The following is a 21511-nucleotide window of genomic DNA, read 5'->3' on the forward strand; positions in this document are numbered from 1 at the left end:
AAACACAGAGAGAGACAGAGACAGACAGAGAGACATTTTCGTAATATAGATTTTAGGTAGGTACTCTAATTAAAATATGTTATAGCACATATGGGAAGAAAGGTTAGAAAAGATTACAGTGTTTGTAAAGAATTCAGTATTGTTGAAATTGTCTGCATGTACAAATAATTTTTCTTTTGGTTTTTAAAAATAGGATTTCTCTATGTAGCCCTGACTGTCCTAGAACATTACTCTGTAGACCAGGCTGACTTCAGATTCAGAGACCTGCTTGTCTCTGCCTCCCAAGTCCTGGGATTAAAGTCATGTGAAACCATGTCTGGCTACAAATAATGTTTAAAAGACTATGAATTTAGTTATGTGGAATATTTTTAAAGAGCTTTTGCTTCAGAGAAAATAATGGTATTTATTTTAGGATGAGCTGCACACATTGACTTTTTTCCTAATAATGCGCATAGTCAACAGGGTTGTTATAAAATATACCATATATCTACATCTTTAAAAGATATCATACAGCTATGTATTTATAGGAAACATTCAGTATTGTTGGAACCACTGACATGGCAAGAGATAAGCTGCATCCAAATAGTAGAACAAGGCATACCTGTTAGGTGTCTAACAATTTAAATTTAATTCCTTTGATGCAAATATTTCCCACAAATAAATATGCTGGAATAATACATTTTTTTAATTTTATTTTATTTTACATTACAATTCAGTTCTACATATCAGCCACAGATTCCCTTGTTCCCCCCCCCCCCTCGGGCTCCCCTCCTCTTCCCCGCCCACCCCCCATTCCCACCTCCTCCAGGGTAAAACCTCCCCCAAGGACTGAGATCAACCTGGTAGACTCTGTCCAGGCAGGTCCAGTCCCCTCCTCCCAGGCCGAGCCAAGGGATCCTGCATAAGCTGCAGGTTTCAAACAGCCAACTCATGCAATGAGCACAGGACCCGGTCCCACTGCCTGGATGCCTCCCAAACAGATCAAGCCAATCAGCTGTCTCACCCATTCAGAGGGCCTGATCCAGTTGGGGGCCCCTCAGCCATCGGTTCATAGTTCATGTGTTTCCATTCGTTTGGCTATTTGTCCCTGTGCTTTATCCAACCTTGGTCTCAACAATTCTCACTCATATAAACCCTCCTCTTTCTCGCTAACTGGACTCCCGGAGCTCCACCCTGGGCCTAGCCGTGGATCTCTGCATCCAGATCCCTCAGTCATTGGATGGGGTTTCTAAAGAATGAATTATATATGTCTACAAAATAACACTCATACAAACTGCAATTTTGCAGTGCATTATTATCAATTAATTTACATATAATTTGTACCTGCAATCATTATCTATCTATAGTTGAGAATTCATTGGCACAACTTTACAGTTCTAAAATTTTGGTTCCAAACAGTCTCTTAAATTCCACCTGCTGACTCTTACTACAATTGATAACAACAATAATGTAATTGCTCAGAAGCTCTATGGAAGTGCTTTTTACTGCAATAAATTTTATAAATAATTGAGTACATATTCACTATCATTGATTAGAAATAGCATTCTGGGCTTTAAATGCAAGATATGACAAATTTTGTTGCTGAACATTTTAACTTATGGCTACCCCATTTTTCTTCCTACACCCATCAATACCATTTTCATATTCAATTCAACTTTTCTTTTTTCCTGTTATTCAATAGTACATTTCTTCTCCGGTATGCATTCCATCGTGAAACAGGGTTTTATCTTTATCAATCTACCAGTGCTCTTTAGTGTGGTAAAGGATCAAAAACCATATTAACTTTCAGGTCTAGAGGGCTAAATTATTCATTCTTATGAAGTGCTAATTATGTTTGCTAACAATTGTTAGAGTTGTACCTCAGCAAATGTGTCTCAGGATGTCTTACTAAAACCAAATTCACATCTGAAAATTTGGAAAGGACAAAGAAAAAAGATAATTTGAAAAGCTAAAAGCTCAGATAAACTATAGGATATTATTTCTAGACAGATGTTCATGAATTGTGCTGCAAAAACTTCACTGACCCATATGAAAGAAACAAACAGAGCACCAGACACAAAATTCAAAGCTGGATGTGCCCAGCAGAGCTTACTGAGCCACCAGTGAAATGCCAGAATTCTAGTCAGTATTTAGGAACCATTTTCTTTCCTGTTGAAGTTGTCATCTTATTTTTCATATAATGTGAGGGATAAATATCTGAAAATCTGTACAACTATTATTTCCTTACTACTCTTTTAAAGGCACCTATAACCTCTTTGTTCCTCAGACTGTAAACAAATGGATTGAGCAGGGGAATTATTACTGTATAAAATAAAGAAAGCATCTTCTCTTTGTCTCCAACTGGTCCAGACCCTGGGCAAACATAGATGAGGAAAATAGTCCCGTAGAACAAAGACACAGAGAGCAGGTGCGCACTGCAGGTGGAGAAGGCTTTTCTCTTGCCCTTCTCAGACTTCTTGTTCAGGATAGCAAAGAGGACACGGACATAGGAGACCATGATGGTTAGAAAGGTGAAGGCTTGTATAGAAAGTGAAAAGACTGAAAGCACAACCATGTTAACTGAAGGATCAATGCAAGAAATGTTGAAAAGCTGTAATATTTCACAATAGTAATATTGTATAATGTTGGATCTGCAGAAAGTCAATCTAAGTAACAAACCCACATGAACTGCCAAGTGCAGAGTACCAAGTAAGTAGGTCACAGCTATAAACTGAGTACAGAGTCTATTGGACATCAACACTGGATAAAGCAGGGGGTTGCATATGGCCACATAGCGGTCATAGGCCATCACAGACAGGAGAAAACATTCTGTGGTTGCACTGGAGCCCATAAAATAAAACTGAGCAAAGCACTCGACCAGGGATATTTCATGATTTTTAGATAAAAAGTTGATAAGCATCTTGGGGGTCACAGAGGATGAAGTGCATGAGTCGGCAAAGGCTAAACTGCTGAGGAATAAGTACATGGGGGTGTGAAGGTGAGGGTCCTTCCAGATGAGAGCAATCAGCCCGAGATTGCCCACCATGGTGATGAGGTAGATGACGAGAAACAGTAGGAACAGGGCAGCATTTAGTGTGGGCTGATCTGTGAGTCCCGTGAGGATAAACTCAGTCACCAGAGTATGGTTTTCTTCTGTCATGTCTGACCTGAATAATCACTAAAATAAAAGAATCAGTAAATAGACTTTATATATATATATATATATATATATATATATATATATATATATATGAATGTTTTTTATACTAGGACTTAAAAAAACTGGTCATTGTCTACTTTAATATGCATTGAAAATTCTGCATAATAAAATTTTTAAATAATAATACATCTAAAGTAATATGTGAATTTAGTGGAAATCCTTTTAGGTTTTTTTTGCGGGGAGGGTTTTATGTTTTTAACTGCTTCGGTTGTCCTTGAACTCACTCTGTAGACCAGGTTGGCCTTGAACTCACAGGGATATACTTGCCTCTGCCTCTCAGGTGCTGGGATTGATTAAAGGCATGAGCCATCACCACCCAGCTGTGGAAATCCTTCTAATCCTTATAAATACATTATGTGTTTTCCATATTTAGAACTGCATAACTTGTTAAAACTCACATGACTAAAACAGATTGTTATATCAAGAGTATAAACAGTAAGATCAGTTGAGTGTATCTTAATTGATATGAAACTGTAGTTCAAAGATTTAATAATCAAGATATTCACACACTGCATAATAGAGAAGTGGTTAAGGAATTAGAAAAGATCTCAGATTCTAACATAAAGGTGATAAAACATAAGCAAATTTGTGTTTTCATACAGTAGGAAAGGGTAACTGATGTGATAGATTACTCTGTCAATGTCAGCGATACATCTGGAAACATAGAATGAAATTCCTACTATATAGTACGCATATACACACAGAAAATGAACACATCACACCTGCTCATGTTTGCCATTAGCATAAATTAAAGTACATCAAAGTGCTCACTGAACACTAAGGTGAGGAAATGGATACTTTCCCATATAACTTGTGGAATATTAATTAATTTATAAACTTGTGAAACAAGTTTATAAAACTCAATTTATTTGAATAAAATATACTTACTAGTCAACCTACCATTTTTTCATCTATACTTTAGAAATCTAAGCCCTACTGGACAAATACAGATATACAAAGAATATGCAATTCATTTCTGGCCAAGGAGCAAAGAACAGAAACAGGTAGATATGTCATGTCTAAAAAATCAGCCACAGAAAAGAGCTATTATTAATTGTATTGAGAATTACCGGAATGACTATTATCTCAGAAGACCGAAATATATAGAAATAAAATTGCTATGATCACACTGTAGCCAAATAAGATATGATTTTTAAAATATCCTCTTAAATTTAAAAAATATAGATAAAAGACAATAAATTTAAGATCCTGATTTTTATGGCCTGTGAGTAGAGGCTTGGATGAGAGGAGAGGTGGGAAAGAAGGATAAGTCAACTAGGAATTTCATAAGAACAGATTCATATAAATCATATTTTATACAAAATTGTATCTATATGTGCATGTTCACATCAATATACATATATTAAATGGTGGGGGAAAGAATTGTCTCAAACATGTTAACAGTTTATAAACCTGAGAAAAATTGAAGTCCTGATACTGTCTTTTTCAGGAGATATTTTGTAATGTGAAAATTAATAAATAATAATTTAAATTTTTGTGACTAAAATAAAATGTAGAAATAACCTCCAGAAAATTGTCACATTCCTTTAGATGCTATAGGTAAGGAAATTTTCAGCATTGAGAATAGATATAAGTTTGTAACACTCCAAATTTATCTATGGTTATATATGTAGGGATTTTAGGGAAAAATTTTAGATATCTTTCAATTTCAATAACGTTCTTACTAAGATATTCTCTGGGTGAATCCTGAGTACATCTACTTAGAATGTAAATTTATACTTTTAAAATTGTATGAATAAGGGGATTTTTTTGATATTTTGTAGTCTCTGTAAGGACTTCAAAAAGTTTTATGTGAAAAATTTTAAATTAAAATGAACAAATAAAATCATAAAGTTTGTTATCCTGTATCCAAATACCAAAATATGTCTGGACGCTGAAAGGTGGAAAAGTTGACTTTCATATAACTTTAAAATGAAAACAAGTTTTCTTCTAAAATTTGAATATCAGCATAAGGAATTTTTTGAGCTGCTGTTCTAACAAAATTAAATCAAACATTTGAGAATTTTTACTTTTAAATGCATACAGAGTCCTAAACATACAACAGGACAAAATATACGGTAAAAATTCCACCCTAAGATATTTGGCCAGATGTAACTACTCCAAATGTCTTCAGTTATTGCTATGTATAATTTAGCTTAGAAGTAATAATTTTACCTTAACAGTTAAAATAAGATTGCAATAACAATTATTTAATTTAACAGTTACATGATGCACTAGGAGACAAGTGGAGTCCGTGGCAGTGGCTTTCTCTATCTTTCTCATGATTCTATGAATTTGAAGAAATTTTATTTCACTCAACCACAACCACTTAAGACAGAATTTCTCATTCAGAAATAATACAAGTAAACGAGATTCGCAGCATAATCACATCTCAATTAAGAAAACCTTTCACACTACAAAATATCCTCTGAATGCATTGAGTTTTTCCTTCTCATCATTCAATTTTTGGCCTTCATTTTCTGAATCAGTGGGACCATTCTCAACAATGGTGTTACTGATGCAGTAATAATCCCAATGGATACATATTTTTTCAGACTACCTTTTGCGTGTGTCTGTCTCCATTTCAGTTGCTGATTTTATAAAAATCTAGAGATTTTTAATGTCTTATGAAAATATTTTGTACAAGTTACAAAGGTGCAATAAACAATAATCCAAAAGTTTTCTCTCTCACCCAATTCCTGTAAAATACCGGGCAACTGGAAAAATACTAATTTTCTCGAACTTATTTTAAATGTATGGGGGAAAGTAGTATTATCTGTGAGCAAAGTTCCCCCCAGAAATTCCAAAATGGAGAGACTTAGCATCTTTTCTTCCACTGAAAACAGATTCTTTAAATCATCTTCAAATTCTCTAAAGTTCCCAAGACATTCCCAGCAGGATAAAGAAAAGTTGTTCCATTGGGCATTGAGAACAAGTCATCATATAATTCACATAACTAGTTGCAACAATAAAAATGCTTTGTGTCCTCAGAGCTCACAGGGGAGGCATTTTTTAAAATGTCACTGAGCAAAAAGTTTTTCCTCTAACCCCAATGTACTTTCAGTCTTGTTAGTCCAGAAACAGGGCCACCAAACAAATAGACACACAAGCCATAAACAAGAGACACATTCTGGACATACTCTAAGCTTAACTCTGTTGTTTCAATAAAGGCCAACCCATCTTGGCTTGAATTATTTTATACCTAGTGCTTTTTAGGTATAAAATCACAGTTCACTTCAGAATCATTGCTATAATTTCCACCTCCCAGACATATACACAATTCCCTAATAACATCAATTCTTGTAACAGAGCCATCAAATTCTCATGATGACCTTGAGAAAATTCACATCTCTTCACCACCACCCATATATTCTTCTCATGTAAAATGTATAATTTTCTGTAAGGATAAAATTACAAATAAATTAATATGCTTAATTACCATTATCAAAACATGAGAAACATTAATCAAAGATTTTTTTGTCCATCTACAAATTATTTACTATATTATATGCATTTTCTTTCAATATAAATGTCTTAGTTGATTGACAGCATGGGACTTAGTTCTCAACTTAGTTCTCTTTTAGTGGAACTTTAGTTCTCCATCTTAAGAATAATTTATCCTTTAGTTTATCTTAATTAAATTATCTTAAGGATAATTTATCCTTAAGTTTATGCCCCAAACACAAGGGCACCCACATATGTAAAAGAAACATTACTAAAGCTTAAACCACATATAAAACCCCACACATTAATAGTGGAAGACTTCAACACCCCTCTTTCACCACTGGACAGATCTCCCAAAATGAAACTTAACAGAGAAATAAAGGACTCAACTGATGTTATGACTCAAATGGACTTAATCGATACTTACAGAACATTCCATCCAAACAAAAAAGAATATACCTTCTTCTCAGCACCCCATGGAACCTTCTCTAAAATCGACCACATACTTGGCCACAAAACAAATCTAAACAGATAACAAAACAATTGGAATAACCTCCTGTGTTCTATCAGACCACCATGGCTTAAAGTTAGATTTCAACAACAACAAAAACTACAGAAAACCTACAATCTCATGGAAACTGAATAATGCTCAACTGAATCACCAATGGGTTATGGAAGAAATAAAGAAAGAAATTAAAGACTTCCTAGAGATCAATGAAAATGAAGACATCACATACCCAAACTTATGGGACACTATGAAAGCAGTGCTAAGAGGGAAATTCTTGGCACTAAATGCCCACATAAAGAAGTTGGAGAAATCTCACAGTAGTGACTTAACAGCACACCTGAAAGCTCTAGAACAAGAAGAAGCAAAGTCTTCCAAGAAGAATAGACACCAGGAAACTGTCAAATTGAGAGCTGAAATCCATATAAAAAATTAATGAAACAAAGAGTTGGTTCTTTGAGAAAATCAACAAGATAGACAAGCCCTTATCCAAACTAACCAAAAGACAGAGAGAGAGCATCCAAATCAACAAAATCATAAATGAAAAGGGGGACAAAACAACAGACATTGAGGAAATCCAGAGAATCATCAGGTCATACTTCAAAAACATCTACTCCACAAAACTGGAAAACCTAAAAGAATTGGATAATTTTCTAGATAGGTACCGCATAACAAAGTTAAATCAAGACCAGATAAACTATTTAAATAGTCCAATAACCCCTAACGAAATAGAAACAGTCATTAAAAGTCTCCCAACCAAAAAAAGCCCAGGACCAGATGGTTTCAGCGCAGAATTCTACCAGACCTTCAAAGAAGAATTAATACCAATACTCTTTAAATTATTCCACACAATAGAAACAGAAGGAACATTACCAAACCCCTTCTATGAGGCTACAATTACCCTGATTCCGAAACCAAACAAGGATACAACAAAGAAAGAGAACTACAGACCGATCTCCCTCATGAACATTGATGCAAAAATACTCAATAAAATACTGGCAAACAGACTCCAAGAACACATCAAAACAATTATCCACCATGATCAAGTAGGCTTCATCCCAAGGATGCAAGGGTGGTTTAACATACGAAAGTCTGTCAATGTAATACACCATATAAACAAACTCAAAGAAAAAAACCACATGATCATCTCACTACATGCAGAAAAGGCATTTGACAAAATCCAACACCCCTTCATGATAAAGGTCTTGGAGCAATCAGGAATACAGGGAACATACCTAAATATAGTAAAGGCAATTACAGCAAGCCAACAGCCAACATCAAATTAAACGGAGAGAAACTCAAAGCGATTTCACTAAAATCAGGAACAAGGCAAGGTTGTCTGCTCTCCCCATACTTATTAAATATAGTACTTGAAGTTCTAGCCAGAGCAATAAGACAACATAAGGAAATTAAGGGGATACAAATTGGAAAGGAAGAAGTCAAGCTTTCCCTATATGCAGATTACATGATAGTATACATGAGTGACTCCAAAAATTCAACCAATGAACTGATACAGCTTATAAACACCTTCAGCAACATAGCAGGATACAAGATCAACTCAAAAAAAATCAGTAGCCTTCCTATATACAATTGACAAACAGGCTGAGAAGGAAATCAGAGATACATCACCCTTTACAATAGCCACAAATGATATAAAATACCTTGGGGTAACACTAACCAAGCAAGTGAAGGACCTATATAACAAGAACTTTAAGTCCCTGAAAAAAGAAATTAAAGAAGATGTCAGAAAATGGAAAGATCTCTCATGCTTATGGATAAGCAGGATTAACATAGTAAAAATGGCAATCTTACCAAAAGCAATCTACATATTCAATGCAATCCCCATCAAAATCCCAACACAATTCTTCACAGACCTAGAAAGAATAATACTCAACTTCACATGGAAAAGCAAAAAAACCTAGGATAGCCAAAAGAATCCTGTACAATAAAACAACCTCTGGAGTCATCACAATCTCTGACCTCAAGCTCTACTATACAGCTACAATAATAAAAACAGCTTAGTACTGGCATAAAAACCGACATGTGGACCAATGGAATTGAATTGAAGACCCTGACATTAATCCCCACACCTATGAACATATAATTTTTGACAAAAAAACCAAAACTATACAATGGAAAAAGAAAGCATCTTCAAGAAATGGTGCTGGCATAACTGGATATCAACATGTAGAAGGCTGCAAATAGATTCATATCTGTCACCATGCACAAAACTTAAGTCCGAGTGGATCAGACCTCAACATAAATCCAGTTACTTTGAACCTGATGGAAGAGAAAGTAGGAAGTAGTCTTGAACGCATTGGCATAGGAGATCACTTCCTAAATATAACCCCAGTAGCTCAGACACTGAGAGAAACAATCAATCAATGGGACCTCTTGAAACTGAGAAGCTTTTGTAGAGCAAAGGATGCGGTCAACAAGGCAAAGCGACAGCCTACAGAATGGGAAAAGATCTTCACCAACCCCACATCTGACAGAGGACTGATATCCAGAATATATAAGGAATTCAAGAAATTAGACATCAAAATGCCCAACAGTCCAATTAAGAAATGGGCTATAGAACTAAACAGAGAATTCTCAACAGAGGAAACTCAAATGGCCGAAAGACATTTAAGGAACTGCTCAACATCCCTAATCATCAGGGAAATGCAAATCAAAACAACTCTGAGATACCACCTTATGCCTGTCAGAATGGCTAAGATCAAAAACACTGAAGACACCTTATGCTGGAGAGGATGTGGAGCTAGGGGAACTCTCCTCCACTGCTGGTGGGAATGCAAGCTTGGACAACCACTTTGGAAATCAATATGGCGCTTTCTTAGAAAATTGGGAATCCATCTCCCCCAAGATCCAGCTATACCACTCTTGGGCATATACCCAAGAAATGCTCAACCACACCATAAGAGCACTTGTTCAGCTATGTTCATATCAGCATTGTTTGTAATAGCCAGAACATGGAAACAACCCAGATGCCCTTCAACTGAAGAATGGATAAACAAAATGTGGTACATATACACAATGGAATACTACTCAGCAGAGAAAAACAATGGCATCATGAGGTTTGCAGACAAATGGATGGATCTAGAAAAAATCATCCTGAGTGAGGTAACCCAGACTCAGAAAGACAAACATGGTATGTACTCACTCACAGCAGGATACTAGACATGAAACAAGGATGAATTGTCTGCTACTCACATCACCAGGGAGGCTACCTGGAAAACAGGACCCCAAGAAAGACACAGGGATCGCCCAATGACAGAGAAATGGAATGAGATCTACATGAACAGCCTGGACATGAGTGGGGGTAATGAAAGGCGAGGGTTGAGGGAAAGAGAGCTTGGGGGAGCGGGAGATCCCAGCTGGATCAACAACAGAGAGGGAGAACAAGGAATAGGAGACCATGGTAAATGAAGACCACATGAGAATAGGAAGAAGCAAAGTGCTAGAGAGGCCCACAGAAATCCACAAAGATACCCACACAACAGACTACTGGCAATGGTCGAGAGACAGCCCGAACTGACCTACTCTGGTGATGGGATGGCCAAACACCCTAATTGTTGTGCTAGAAACCTCATCCAACTACTGAGGAATCTGGAAGCAGAGATCCAGGACTAGGCCCCGGGTGGATCTCTGGGAGTCCAATTAGCGAGAATGAGGAGGGTTTATATGAGCGAGAATTGTTGAGACCAAGGTTGGATAAAGCACAGGGACAAATAGCCAAATGAATGGAAACACATGAACTATGAACCAATGGCTGAGGGGTCCCCACTGGATCAGGCCCTCTGAATGGGTGAGACAGTTGATTGGCTTGATCTGTTTGGGAGGCATCCAGGCAGTGGGACCAGATCTTGTGCTCATTGCATGAGTTGGCTGTTTGAAACCTGGGGCCTATGCAGGATTGTTTGTCTCGGCCTGGGAGGAGGGGACTAGACCTACCTGGACTGAGTCTACCAGGTTGACCTCAGTCTGTGGGGAAGGTTTGCCCTGGAGGAGGTGGGAATGGGGGGGGGGGTTGGGGGTAAGGTGAGGGGGACGGGAGGGCGGAGAACAAGGGAATCCATGGCTGATATGTAGAACTGAATTGTATTGCAAAATAAATTAAAATAAATTAAAAAAAATTACATCATCATAACGAAGGAATGGTACTTAATTCCATGCAATCTCACAACATCTTGGAATATATATTATAAATAGAAATATTATATGTTTACTTTCCATTCATTTTTAAATTTTTTCTATTTTAATCAAAATATGATTCTACTACTTCCCCCTATCTTTCTTCCCTCTAATCCTGCCATGTTCTCTCACATTGATGGTTATCATTATTATGTTTTTGTTATTAGTGTATAATTATGTTTTTAAGGGTATCATGGACAGTAAAAGAGCTAGCACACACAGTCATAAATACTCTAAAATATCCACTATAAGAAGAAGCAGAGAGTTTAAAGGCGAACAGGGAAATTTAGGTATATGCATGCAAATTCAAATGCTTGTGAGAGTCTAGAAGAGGTCATTAAATTTCCTGTAGCTGGAGTTACCAGTGCCTGGGAGATGCCCAATATGGGTCCTGGAAATTAACGGGGTAGGGGTCCTCTGAAAGAGTACTACACTTCTTTAACTGCTGAGCCATCTCTCCATAGCCAGTATTTAGGGCTACAATTTATATAAAGAATTGCACTCAGTGACTCCAAAAAGGAACAAAAAGGTCAATGTTAAAAATATATATGTATATATATATACACATATATATATATGTATATATATATATACTTACTAAGTACCATTCCATCTTTATGACGATGTAATTTTTAAATTAAAGCAGACTTGTAATTTTAATATATATATGTATTAAATATAACAAATATATTAAAATGAAAATAGTATTCTTGTATTAAATAATAAAATGGGCCTGATGCAGTTCTTTATTTTTAAACTTCTTTTCCCATGGATTATTTTCTGTTGTTTATCTACCTTGTTCATAACTGACCCTGCTCATGTCTAATACCAACCCTTGCCTTCTGTTCCCTATGCATAATACTGCCGGGTGAGTGGCTGTTTGAAGAGTGATTGTCAAACAATACATTTGTGCTTGCCTGTTTGGTATAAGAAAGAAGGTGTGTGTGTATAAAGGTAATGACTGTAAACATTATGGAATTGTTCAACTAACTGTGTTTGTGAGTTTTGAGCTCTCATAATAAATATTATGACATGAAAAAAAAAAGAAACAAGGAAGTTTTGAGTGCTCTGAAAAAGGTTACAAAATGATAATTATTTTCTTAGTATTTTAATTTTTTTCTATCACCTTTTCCTCTCTTTTGCAGTACATAATAATATTTGATCCTGTGTTTTACATATGATATAAATTTTGCATATAGTTCATTAAAGGATTAAAAAGTTAACTGTGCATATCTGTGTTAATATAATATTATTATGAAATAGTTATCGATGACTTTAAGAGCTAATCCCAGTTATTTGTTGTTTTGAAAATTCATACTGTCTGTGAATTTTACTTCATTAAATTAATTTCTTCATTAAATGAATAAACTTTTGGTTTAAAATCTATATCACAACTCTTTGGATTTATTTTTATGAAAAATCAATTCAGGTGTATAAATGATTGGTTTAAAAGCTATTTTCCCCTTCTTAATAATTTCTTGAGGATAATTCATTTAAATAATCTGTAGTTATATTACCAATACATAGGTAAATAATACTTATGAAATACATGACAAGGAATAACACCATAGCACTTAAAAGAGGTATTTCTTGAGATTTCAGAGTTATCTGAAAGGGATAAATATTATGTTACACTCATTTAAAGTTCTCAACTTTAAAGTGTTAAAAATCAAAATAAGCAATTTTTGTCATAGAGCATAAAAAGGAAATTTGGAATTCTTACACAATGTCTGTCTTTTTGCTATCTTTTATTTTCACATATTTCTTTGGCTCTGAGTCAGACATCTGAATGCAGCTTCTAGCCAAGATCACCAAATTCACCTCATTAGGAAGAAGGTGAACAGACGCACTGGGCTTCATATCTTCAGCTACATGAAGTCTACAGCATCATTCAGGAATATTCTTGCCATGGCAGTTTATAATTTCTCTGGGTGTTGAAACAATATGAGAAAGAGGGAAATGAGTGGAACAGTATAAGATGCAAAAACCACAATGTAGAATACTTGAAAACATGACTATAGAATTTGCACAAACTTTGAATGGAAAAAGAACAACACTGTTATAGGAATGTGAAAAGGCCCCATTGGTTCTCATGTTGGGTACTTAGTTCCCATATGCTGTCACTGATTGGGAAGGTTATGGAACTTTTAGGAGGTGCAGCCCTGCTGGAGGAAGTGGGTCAGCACAAGGAGGACTTGAGTCTCTATAGCCCTATCCCACTTCTTATCTTTGCTCTGCTTCCTGAGTGTGTATACAATGTGCCCACTGTTTTAATCTGGGCCACAGGGACTGTATTCTCTAGGAAATGCAAACCCTAATCCATACTTTACCTATTACACAAAGCAGCTCAGACAGAAGATTGGCACTAGGCAGTATTGTTGCTCTGATTGTCATGACCTTGTGGTTCTAAGGCCTTTGAACCTCCTTTGCAGCAGGAGCACGGAATAATTTGAAACTTTGAGCAAGATAAGCCCTCAACTGTGACACGCAGAGCCTAAGAGACCATTCTAATGGGAGTTTGTAATGTCAGGAGATAGAGAAAAGATACCATACTTTTAATCCTGACTCATGGTGTTGCAGAGGTGAGTAAGGATGACCTATCGGTCTCTCAGGGTTATAATGTGGCAAAGAATCTTTAGGTACCTCTAAAAACTGGATTGAGATTAAATTGAAAAGTATTGGCCCAACATGTTCCATAGCAGAAAATTTAGGTTGTGTTGTGGCTATTTCTAATTGCTCTCTTTCAGATCTACACTGAGATAGAGATAGATATATATATATCTATATAGAGAGAGATAGACAAATAGATGGACAGGCAGGTGTATAGCAATAAGTGAGTAAAAAGAGACACAAATGTGACTATGGTAAGGAAAATGTGTGAGTTAAGACTGAGGTTTGAATATAAAGCATCTGTACTTGATAAAGGAAATAGCACCATTAAAGTGAAACCTGATCCTCTGTATTGGGTCATTAATGAAAGCTCTCTGAGGTGTGAAAAACCAACACCCATTAAAGACTCCAATTTGCTGGGCAATCATGGCAGACACCTTAAACCTAGCACTTGTAATGCAAAGACAGGCAAACTCTGTGAGTTCAAGTCCAGCCTGGTCTACAGAGCAAGTTTCAGGACAGTCAAGGCCACACAGAGAAACCCTGTCTCAAAAAACCAAAATAAAAATACCCAAACCAAACCAAACTAAAATAAACAAAAACAAACTCCAAATTGTGAAAATACAAATATATTTGAAACTTGAGTGCCTAAGCTCAGAATGAAGAAATAGTTTCTGGATCCTGGAAAGCAACTGCCTAGAAGAATGTTTCCTCAGAAACTAAGAAGCTAATACAACGGTGATGCAAGGGTACAGGATACATCTGCAGCTGGCTGCAGAACTTGCCAGTGTCAGCCATGTGGTACTACAATTGAAGGGACGAAAAACGCAAGATTGAGGGGTCGTCATGGCAAGCATCTCTGTCCAGACAATGTGTGGCAGGTTAGAATCCATGCAAGCGGGGTTCTGAGAGAAATTTGTTTTTTAGTCATGAAGACAAAGCAATGGGGACCCCAGGGATTTGGAGGTGCCAGTGCAATATATCTGCTGAAGCAAGCTTTGCACATAGAATCGAGTTGGTACAGCAGAAAGGCTGTGTATGCCACAGGAAGCAGAGTTGCACAGATGAGGCCTCCAAGCCTTTTGCAACTGAGATGATTCCTTTTCAAATCTTATGGGCTGGACATGGAGCTGTAGGATTTGGTATTGGCCCAGCTGGATATTGTTTTGTTTTGGCCAATATTTCCTTGCTATGCCAGTATTCTTACCTTTTGGAATGAAAATAATTACTCTCTATGACATAAGTTGATATTTTGTTTCATTTTGTTCTACTTAGGTTACAAATTAAGAAGTTACCTTGCATCTGTGATTAGTTGAGAATATTGTTGTTCGAATTTTAGGTGTTCCCTTATTAAAAACCCAGAGCCAGATATCAGGGTGAAAGCTGAAAGATCAGAGAAGCAGACAGCAGCCACTAGTTCTTACTATCACTTTGAGAGCTAGTTAAAAATATTAACAATATAGATAGCTATAATAAAAGAAATTTGAACTGAGGTACTTTGACTTGCTGGTCACTGCTGATACTGGAATCCATGGGTGTTTAAAGAAAAATATCATTGTCAAGTGCAAGATAATTCACCATGAGTTAATGGATGGTGGAGGAACCAGCAGATCCCAAAGTGAAGTTGTTGCATTTTCTCTTAGGTGCTGACCAGAAGTACATGGTAAGACTCTATTACTGAAGACACTGCACTCTTGACCCAGAACAGAGAGACAGCAGACAAGCTAGAAGCTCTCTCTCCGCCGAGTAGCCCTAGCCCTCAGAGTCCTAGAAGGTGCTATTGAGGTTGCAGGGGGAGAACACTCATCAATGGCCCTGACACCTGTCAAGGAACTGGTGTCCACTGATTTAGTGTCATCATGACTGCTAGAGGCTAATCAATGCCCTAATGATTGGATCTTATACCCACTCCAAGGAAGGAATGCCATCCTTGTACTGTGAACATGACCTAAAGCACCTGGCTAGGGTGGTCACAAGCCCTGTGGGGTTGGATTTACTACTTCTTACTGTGCTAAATGGACATGAGGTCAAACTATTTTCTAAATGGGTGCATTACTAGCCATAGGCTAGTGCAGCTTTCAGTCTTGGTCACAGAATGGTTAATGCAGAGACTCAAAACAGGGCTTTTGAATGTGAGAGGATGGAGGTGACAGAAAAAATTGGAGGGGGATGACAGAAGAGAAGAAATGGTGTAAATATTGTACTCATACATGAAATTTTCAAAAAACATAGTTTAAAAAAAAACTGGCCAAAATGCTGAAAATAAGCAATTCTAGAGTCCACAGTCCTGAACTGGACAACTATAACACCTGTTCCAAGGCCTAAGGAACATGATGGAAGAGTGGGAGAAGAAATGTAAAAGCCAGAGGAAGAGGAGAAGTTCTGTGAAACACTATCTTCTGGATTCAACATGGTCATTGGAATTATGAATACACAGCAGTGGAGGATACCTGAATAAACAGACATGAACGTAGGGAGGGGCACTGTCGGACAGGAAGAAGAGAATCAGCAGGTGTGTGGGAGGATGGGAGGGGACAGTGGGTGATACTTATGATCATGTGCAATGCATACATTAATAAAACAAACAATAAATAAATGAAAAATAGAAACTGAATCCATATATTTGGAGTTTTATTTCAATAATATACAAACACATGTATTAGGAAAAGAATAATTTATTAATTTTATGAAGAAAATAATTTGTGGATAATTCATGTGCTCCTTTGATTGTGAATTCAAAAACAACTTTTGTTCTATCTTTCCTTTAAGATTTTTCTATTTTTATAATAATAATAATAATAATAATAATAATAATAATCAGGCATTTTACTCTATATTTTATTGCTTTAATTAACAATATGTAAAAAAAAAATCCTGTTATGTGGAAAGGTACAGGCCCAAAAATTATGATGACCTTAAACAGAGAGAATATGATCATAAGAAACACCTTTAAGTTTTCAGAAAACAGTCATCATTTTGTGAGTTTTCTCAAGGCATCTAAAACTTCTTTATTTCTTAGGCTGTATATAAAGGGGTTTAGCAGAGGAATGATAACAGTGTAGAACAATGAGTACATTTTACCCTGATAATTGTCTGTGTCAGATCCAGAGAGCACGTATATGACAAAGAGGGTGCCATAGAACAAAGAGACAGACGCCAGGTGGGCACTGCAGGTGGAGAAGGCTTTTCTCCTGCCTTTCTCAGACCTTTTTTTCAGGATGGCAAAGAGCACACGGATATAAGAAACTATAATGCTCATAAAAGTACTCACTTGTATAGAAACAGCAAAAATGAAAATGATCAATGCATTAATGGATGGGTCAGTGCAAGAAATTGTATAGAGTGGCAAAATCTCACAGTAGAAATGATCTATTATATTGGAACTACAAAACGTTAACCTAAATAACAATCCTACATGAAGCAAGGCATGTAGAAGTCCAATTAAATATGACACACTTATGAACTGAAGACAGAGTCTGTTGGACATCACCACTAGATAGAGCAGAGGGTTGCATATGGCTGCATAGCGGTCATAGGCCATCGCTACCAGGAGGAAACATTCCGCAGTTGCACCTGCACAAAAAAAATAAAATTGGGAGAAACACTCACCCAGGGATATCATGTCATTCTTATTTAAAAATTTCATAAGCATCTTTGGAGTCACAGAGGATGAAGTACAGGCATCAGCAAAGGCCAAATTTCCAAGGAAAAGGTACATGGGAGTGTGAAGATGGGGATCCTTCCAGATGAGAAAGATTAAGCCGAGGTTGCCCACCATGGTGGTGACATAGATGAAGAAGAACACCAGGAAGAGGGGGACTTGCAGCTCTGGACGATCTGTTATTCCTCTGAGGACAAACTCAGTCAGCAGCGTCCTGTTTCCTTCCATCATACCCGTTCAAGCTACTCACTACAAGGATGGAAGACATTTTTTAAAATGTGACTAAGACTCAGTAAGAACAGGACTAGATTGAGACCACTTTCCTGTGCTTCAGATACTCCACAATCAACAGATAGGAAGGTGTCATATTTCTGCTTTTTAAACATGCCAGAAACAGAAAATATTTTCTGAACAGTTTTAATGTATAAACTTTCAGTATTCAATTATCTGAAATATGAATGAGACCATAGACACTAATTTACCTGGTCTCATGCATATGTGAATCCATTGTAAATTGTATGTTTTTCTGTGTGTGTTTGTCTCTGTTTGTGTGTGTGTGTCTTTGTGTGTGTGTGTGTGTGTGTGTGTGTGTGTGTGTGTGTGTGTGTGTGTAGGAGAGAGAGAGAGAGAGAGAGAGAGAGAGAGAGAGAGAGAGAGAGAGAGGGAGGGAGGGAGGGAGGGAGGGAGGGAGGAAGGGGGGAAGAAAGAAATAGATTGTATACAGAATTTAGAACGATAAAGTATATAATACACTTTATACCAAAAAGTCTTTTTGATTGTTTGCTTGTTTTTGATTTTATGAAACACGGTTTGTCTTTCTCTATCCCAGGCTATCCTGGTGCTAACATGCAGACTAGGCTGGCCTCAAACTCAGATCCATCTGCTTGTGTCTCCATATTGCTGGTATTAAAGGCACAAGCCACCATGCCAGGCTTATACTAAAATGTCTTAAAAAGATACTAGCTCAATTTGAAAAAAATTTCCATTTTCCATAAGATTTAATATTTTATTATCAATCAATAATTATTATGCAAAGTGACGGTTATATAATGTCATTGTCATTCTATTGTATTCTGTACTTTGAAAATACACCCAAGAGCTTCTCCCATTTTCCTCCCTCTTTTCTAATCTTCTTTCTTCTTCTAGATGATATCCCTTCTATTTTCATTTTATATATACATATCAGTCTTTCAAAAGTTTTATATGGTAAGGATATTTAATGTCTTTGATATTACTTATGCACATAATTGTTTCATCTTAACATATTCATAGCCAAGTAATAAATCTTATTTCTGCTTTTTTCTGGTCTTTATACCATCATAGCTTTCTAGTAGACCTTTGTATTTTTTCTCAACAAAATTATGGGGAAAAACAAATAATTTCCTTTCCATTTCATGTGTGAAAATTTCAAAGTGAAGGCAGAATGTAACATCACAAAAAAAAAACCCCACAGTAGAAAGAAAGGCTAATGCTTTCAATAACTGGATTCGGTTTAAGTGCTGAAGTTTGCAATGTATGCAAAGAGAAACAGTGAGTTGGAAAGAAATATAGGAGATGGGAAAATGACTTAGTGGTTAAGAGCACTAGCTGCTATTCCAAAGGATCCTGGGTCGGTTCCCAGCACCTTCATGGTGACTCACAACCATAGGTAAGTCCAGTTTTAGAGGATCTGACACTCTCTTCAGGCCTCTGAGGGCAGGTAGCACCCATGTGGTGCACAGACCTCCAATAGGCAAAACACCCCAATACATAAAAAATAAATTTATTTTTTAAAATGAAAATCCTTCCCTCTTTAAGTTGCTTCTCATCAGGCATTTGAACACAGAAACTAGAAAAGTCACTAAGGTTGTGGGCCAAGCTGCACACACAATGGAGAGCCTATGCACAGACTACTTTGGGAAGGTGCTCCCAGGGGATTCAGTGTGTGACTCTGCACAGATGATCCTTGTGAAAACCCAAACTTCTGATGTCTATTCTTGGGAGTTAGGATGTCCACTTTCACAGTTCATTACCAAGTTGCTTAAAGAAAGAAAGAAAGAAAGAAAGAAAGAAAGAAAGAAAGAAAGAAAGAAAGAAAGAAAGAAAGAAAGAAGAAAGAAAAAAAGAAAGAAAAAAGTCATGTGACTGAAATTCAGAAACAGATTGATAATGACTATATACATAATAGACAAAGAAGAAAAAAAAACAAAGATCAACATGTATCCATGAATGCAATAAGTCAGCAAGTGAAGATAGATCCAGGAGAAACCAAGGAGGAGGGAATTGGAGACACCACCACCACTTTGTATTTCTGTAATGCCAACATATGCAGAATCCTGGACATAACATGCTTGTGTATACACAGCACTGCATTGGTAAACTAAAAGAGGAACAGGTCAACTGTCCACAGAAGGCATGAATGTCTAAAAAATAGACAGTCATGGGTTGTTATAAGACCCAACAAATTGGCTTGTACCAATACATATTTTTCATTTTTTCCTTACCATTTTATTATGGATTTAACTAAAATCCTCATGCTCATATCTGAGGTCTCCTGATAGTAATTTTCCAAGAATCATTATAAAAAACCAAAAAAACAATGGAGAACAATGGAAAAAACAATTGGAATATAGAGTTAAATAAAAAGCATGTTGACTAAGAATAATCTTAAGAAGTAAAAATATGGAGAACTTGAATGTTACATAGAAAGTTATTTAGGGACTATTTCTTTTAAATGGAGACACTATCCTGGGAAGTATTTCCTTTTCCATCCTTACTGGGAATAGAGAAAAGAAATTCTGTTTATAGTTTTATTAGGCTTGTAAAGACATTAATGAAAGTTGATACATTTGAAGTAAATTCAAACATCTGATCTCCCAAAATTATAAGATTATACTTGTTATCTGCCCAAAATTTACTAATGTAATTGATGTTCCCAGTGTGGTGGGCTCTTCCTTTCTTCATGATTCCAGGAATGCTTATGTGAACCAAGAACCAGGTGAGGAAGCAGGCAGATACTGCCTGGGATGTCACACACCTCTGAGAAATTTAACTAGGATTCTAGAATATTTTTAAAATAAAATTAATTTAAACATTAACTGAATTTTTGACAGATTGGTTTTTATAACATTATCTTAATTAAGGATACACAACCTAAATTTTCAGAACATGTGAGTCCACGTTTGACTTACTCTTACTCATATACAAGTTTATGAAGTTTGGTTTAAAGTTTCACTAGAATGTACTAGGTTTTCTATGATGCAGTACCCCTCAGTAGTCAATAAAGCTAAACTCCCTAATGTTGTTAATAAGCATGTCATAGAGGCTACCTGTATGGACTTCACAAAACCTCATAATGGAGATCAAATCTTTGCTCCACAAACAGGTAACTGTGAGTCCATTGGAATTGCTTTGTGTTCTATTTATTAGATAAATGCCCTGAAAAGATATTTCCCCATATATTGGCAAATATGTTTGTGAAAGCCTTCATATTTGATGCAGGCATCACAACTTTTTTTTAATGAAAAGAAAATAAAATATTATCTCTCACCTGGGGATGTAAGAAAAGTATCCTTCTGAAGAATACTTTAAGTGAAGGAACAAGGATGTCAAGAATTGTTCTTCCCATGTCAATTTTCCTTAAGATACAGAGTTTGGAGAGAATGATATTTATTTCTTCCTATCTTCAATTCTGTTTGTGAGATGAACACTGAAACTCCCTAAATGCTGGCAAAACCTCCCAGTAGGATACATTCAATCTGTTGGGCATTGTTCACTAATCAGCAGATCAAATGTAGTATTGCTGTTATAACTGTCCTTACATATGCTCCATTTCTTTAAAAAACTGAAGATATCAATTATAAGTCAAATGAAATGTTTAATCCATCCATATTCTTTAAATGATATAACAGATATGCTA

At 36.3% G+C, this 21511-nt stretch overlaps 2 protein-coding genes across 2 annotated transcripts; both read right to left on the bottom strand.

Annotated features, from left to right (window-relative positions):
• Positions 1 to 2215: 2215 nt before the first annotated feature.
• Positions 2216 to 3139, bottom strand: LOC128111546 (olfactory receptor 5AC1-like). Its single transcript, XM_052739798.1, has one exon. It carries the CDS (start codon positions 3137 to 3139, stop codon positions 2216 to 2218), a length of 924 nt encoding a protein of 307 aa, XP_052595758.1.
• Positions 3140 to 16923: 13784 nt separating this feature from the next.
• Positions 16924 to 17844, bottom strand: LOC128111547 (olfactory receptor 5AC1-like). Its single transcript, XM_052739799.1, has one exon. It carries the CDS (start codon positions 17842 to 17844, stop codon positions 16924 to 16926), a length of 921 nt encoding a protein of 306 aa, XP_052595759.1.
• Positions 17845 to 21511: the final 3667 nt, after the last annotated feature.

Source organism: Peromyscus californicus, unplaced genomic scaffold (genome assembly GCF_007827085.1).
Source record: "Peromyscus californicus insignis strain IS unplaced genomic scaffold, ASM782708v3 Scaffold_16__1_contigs__length_79575227, whole genome shotgun sequence".
NCBI classification, from domain to species: Eukaryota; Metazoa; Chordata; class Mammalia; order Rodentia; family Cricetidae; genus Peromyscus; species Peromyscus californicus.